Source organism: Prosopis cineraria, unplaced genomic scaffold, assembly GCF_029017545.1.
Source record: "Prosopis cineraria cultivar Desert tree isolate PC_DT_omini unplaced genomic scaffold, ASM2901754v1 PC1, whole genome shotgun sequence".
Lineage (NCBI taxonomy): Eukaryota > Viridiplantae > Streptophyta > Magnoliopsida > Fabales > Fabaceae > Prosopis > Prosopis cineraria.
Window position 1 is genome coordinate 35,905,900 of NW_026555332.1, and position 4,793 is coordinate 35,910,692.

At 24.8% G+C, this 4,793-nt stretch overlaps 1 protein-coding gene across 1 annotated transcript; it reads right to left on the reverse strand.

Annotated features, from left to right (window-relative positions):
* Positions 1-2,263: 2,263 nt before the first annotated feature.
* On the reverse strand, positions 2,264-3,513 carry LOC129308458 (protein SENSITIVITY TO RED LIGHT REDUCED 1-like). The gene is made up of 2 exons (XM_054949572.1): positions 3,461-3,513; positions 2,264-3,221 (listed from the first exon to the last, which is right to left on the reverse strand). Exon 2 carries the CDS (start codon positions 3,180-3,182, stop codon positions 2,274-2,276), a length of 909 nt encoding a protein of 302 aa, XP_054805547.1. The 5' UTR covers positions 3,183-3,221; positions 3,461-3,513; the 3' UTR covers positions 2,264-2,273.
* Between the last annotated feature and the right edge of the window lie 1,280 nt (positions 3,514-4,793).

The window sequence follows — 4,793 nt, forward strand, 5'->3', positions numbered from 1 at the left end:
GATTTTTGGTTCAAATATGAAAGGATAAATTAAATAGGTCTCAATAGATTAATTTGATTGTAGATAAGTCCCAAGTTATTCCTAAATTCCAATAATGGCCTAGGTCCTCATTTGATATGAACAGTTAAAAATACAGCAAAAATAAAATAAAATCAAATATTTTAGAAGAGAACAAATTTAGACCATCCAATAATTTTAAATTTAATGGTTGGAAATTAGAAAGAAGGGAGAGGGGAGGACTCCTCCTCCTCATTATTATTATTATTGAAATTTTTATTTTCTTTTGTTTATTCTAAGCCACCAAATTAAACTGATCTATTTTTTTAAAAAATATCTATATATTTAGTCTTATATATTTAAACCGCTTGTTTACAATTACATTAAGACTTGTGAATTTTTTTATATTATCTATTCTATAAAAAATACTCTATTATTAATATTATGAGCACTTTGAAATTCACTTGGTCTAATTTAATTGAATATAAATATATTAAGCATATAATGCTAAGCAGGTAATTTTTTTTTCTCATTTTTGAATAAATTCTCTAAGGCCCTGTTTAGAAATAAAAATTAAAATTCTTGGACCTTTTCTTTCTTCCTTTTTTCACTCGAAGGATATCCTATTTGACCATCTTTTTTGAATTTTTAAGTTAATTGTTCATAAGGGAGCAGTCCCAGACCTTATTTTGTTTTATATTTTTGATATTTTAAATACTAAATCAGGGGGATAAAAAATTAAAAAAATGTTAATTGAATTGTGACAAAAATGCTGAATATAGAGAGGATTTATTTTCATTATTTTTAAATTATTTGTATTTACAAATGTTTGAACAAAATAAACATACTTATAGATCAAGTTTTTTTTATATAATTTTAAATCCAAATGAAATAAAATATTAATTTAAAAATAAAAAAATTTACTTATAATATCTTAACATCGTGTTTTGATAATTAAAGGGGCATTTTGTTTTAATTTTTTTAGAATTTCAAATAAACATTATAATCTAATTATTTCAAACGTACTTCTTATATAATTATTTTTTTCTTCCTGATAAAGACATGCAGGCTCCTTCATTCCCTTGCTATCATCTAAGAACCTGTTTGGTAGGCCTGCCTTGCTTAGCTCGAAGATATATATTTTTTATTTTTTATAAAAAATAATTATTTTGTAGCATTAATTTGTATTAAATTTTTTTTATTATTACTATATATTTTTTCTACGGTTTTAAATTTTTATAATTTTCTTAAAAATTTTAAATTTATTTTTATAAATTTATAAGTTTGTATTATGTAAAAATAATAGGTAAATTTTAAGTATATAAAAAATTAAAAATTATTAATTTTAATTCTAGAATTAGTTTTTTTAAAAAATATTTTAATTTTTTTGTTCATTAAAAATTTATTTTCACCCTTTAATTTATTTTCACACACGCTCAAATCCCTTCCAAGTTCCAATGTCATTCAAACAATAATTATATATGCTTATATATCTTTTAAAATTGAAAGTACATATGCTCGTTTTGTTTTTATAGCAACATTTCCAAACTCTTTCCTATTATTATAATAGGCAACAAAAATACAAATATTACATATAAGTTTTTTTTTGGCAGAATTTAAGAATTGTTGTTTATTGTTTTTCTTCCCATAAAAAAATATTTTTATAGATTTTTATAATTTTTTATATATTTTTATTTATTAATTTTATTAATTTTAATTTATTATTAAAATTAATCAAAAATTAATTTAACAATGATCTATATATATATATGTATGTATGTATGTATGTATGTATGTATGTATGTATAATATTTTTCTTTATAATATTTAATAGTTATGTTGGAAGAGTGGTTAAAGTTGCCAACTCTATTGAAGAGATTCAAGGTTTGAATTTTAGGTGGAAAAGGAATATTACATTTTGCCTATTTAATGTTCTCACAACAGTTCATAAATGTTGCCTATTTTATGTGATAAACAACAATTTTAATGAAATGTGGTTATCAGTGCCAGTTTTCATAGTTCTTGCCACATATTTTAAATTTTCCTAAAAAGCAAACATGTTGTAATGTTTCTAAAAAAACTATCAACGAGCTAGTCAATCAAAATTGAATACACAAGAACCAATAAAAGAAGGAGAAATAAGAACAATTTATTCTGATATAATTTGTTTGTTTGAAATAGAAAAAAGAGTACAATCTTTCACGTACTTTATTGGCCAGATGATAAACATCAAATGTTGTTAAAAACTAACAATTTTGTTCTGGAATACGAGCATTTTATATATGCTTAAATAAATATTTCTTAACATCTAAGTAACCTTCATCAAGACTCAACTTTGTCTCCGTAGCATTGCTGAAAAAATGCCAACTTAAACCTTTAAAAGGATGGAAACTATTACGACCGGGCAATTCATCATAACCAGGAAGACCATAGTCATCGAATCTTGTTCTGATTGGAAACTCATTTGCAAATTTTTTAGCAACCCAAATATACCCTAAATCTGATTTCTTTATTTTTTGATCATCCCCAGAAACTAACTTCAGATGCCTAACCGAAATATCAATGTTTCTCTTAAAAGAGTTCCCTAACAAGACAATGTTCTTCAACAGACTAATTTTCCAATTTGTTTGTAGGAGGTTGTCGATTAACGTTCTCTGACAAAATGGCATGAAAAATAGAGTTGGCTTTAGGGCCTCCCTCCTTCCATGTTCATTGAATGAGCAAACGGAACAGCCTAAAGCTTTCATAACTCGACATTCAATAGTTTGAAGAATAGGATCAAATATTTCTATATCTCCGATCCATGTAAAGTCTTTTTTCATCAATATTGGAAGACTAAGTTGCATCCTATTTCTCTTCTCATGCCATTCAATATTGCCAATACCGTAAATTATCACTTGCATCTTCGACTCCGATCCCAAAACCCTCCGCATGTGTTTAGAAATCAGTGGAGATTGCAATTGTTCTTTAAGTTTACGATAAAATTCAGATTTCTCAGTCTCAATTATGCATCTTTCCATTTCATCCAAAAGTACTTTTTCTCTCAAAGGATCAATGTCCAATACCTTTGGAATCCATGGTTCAGGTGTTTCTTTCAGAACTATACCTTTGTCAGAAATTTTCCACTTGGTCTCAGTTTCATTCGAATGATCCATAAGATTGTTGCCTGATTCTGATTGTGCCATTATCCTTGCTTGTCTTTGTTGTTTCTGATGTGCTCACACCTGGTGGGGATGAAATGGCGAAATATGAAATTATAGAAGATATAATAATATAATTCAGGTATGAAATTAATATACCACGAGTCCACATTATTTTTACATGAGAAATTAAAGAAAGAAAAGACTATATTTAACAGATTACATGAATTATACATGCCTTTATTAAAATAATGACATTAAGATTATATAGAAGCTAAAGAAGAAGGTAAAGATATGAAGCACTAGAATTTAGAAGGACTAACCTGTGAACCACGAATTTTGATAAGATAGATGGGGAGTGGAAGGGAAGGCTACCTACATCTTAAATAGATTTTTAGTTGTCAGCTGGAAATTTAAATTTAAATTAACGTTAAATATAGTTATATGTTATGATATTTTATATGATATCAAATTTTGGATAAAAATAAATTTTATAGTATTAGTTAGTTATATCATGCAAAGTTACACGATGACATTTCTCAAGTAAAATGCGGATCGGAACAATAAACTGGATAGGAACAAGTCTGAAGGAGGAAGAAAATGTTGAAGGGTTTAATTAAGTTCAGCATTTCACCAATAAATATTTTCATCACTTTATTCTCATGTTTTTTTACATTATTTAATAATTTCATTTTTTTTTTCAAGTTTCAAAACTGTAGCCGAGTTCAAATTTTAAAAGCGAACGAGTTTGAGGATTAGAGCGAGAAAAAATGGGAAGTAATATAGGAAGTAACTAATTAAGAAAAAGAAAGGATCTCAAGAGAGGATATCTAGCCAATAATCTAGTGTGGGTTGTTGTGTGCTGTTTGCTAGGTGTGTATAACCCCTTCTAGGGAAAAAAATTGTTTTGATTTTATTTATAATTGTCAATGATTATTGTATTTATTTTTATTTTTTTATTTCTATTAAATATTGGAAAAGTTAATTACTAAATATTAGATTATTTTATTTTTAAAATATATATATTTAACGTGGATAAAGTTAGATGAAACTTATTGAATTTTTATATATAGTTAATGAGGTTTAAGTTTTTTTTTTAATTTTGATGAAAATATTTGGAGTGATTTATAAATGGGATAGGAAGGAATATATTTCAATGAAAACAATATATATTATATTGACTTATTTATTAATATTCCCTTTTCATTTGTAAAAAGGAAAAGTACTTCATATTTATGGCATATACGTACATCTAGTCTTTTTTAATTAAATTGTACTAAATTCATCATCATAAAAATTGTCTATTTCTATGAATCTATATTTAATATTTTTGTTATTCAATTTGAACACAATATAAATTAAAAATAATTTAAATTTATCAAACATTTAATTTTTTAATGAATTTATTGGTTTATTAATTTTTTTCATAAAAATTTATTATTTTCTATCCTAATATTTTTAAAACATCAATATGTAATGACAAATGAAAACATATTTATAATATAAGCATTGTATTTGTTATATTTAACTTTTTCTCATAATTAATATAATAGATATATGGTATCTTGTATTTTTTTTCAGTTTTCTTGAAATGCTTATGTAATTATACTTCTAATAATTATCATATAATAATGCATTTTAACTGATAAAATTATT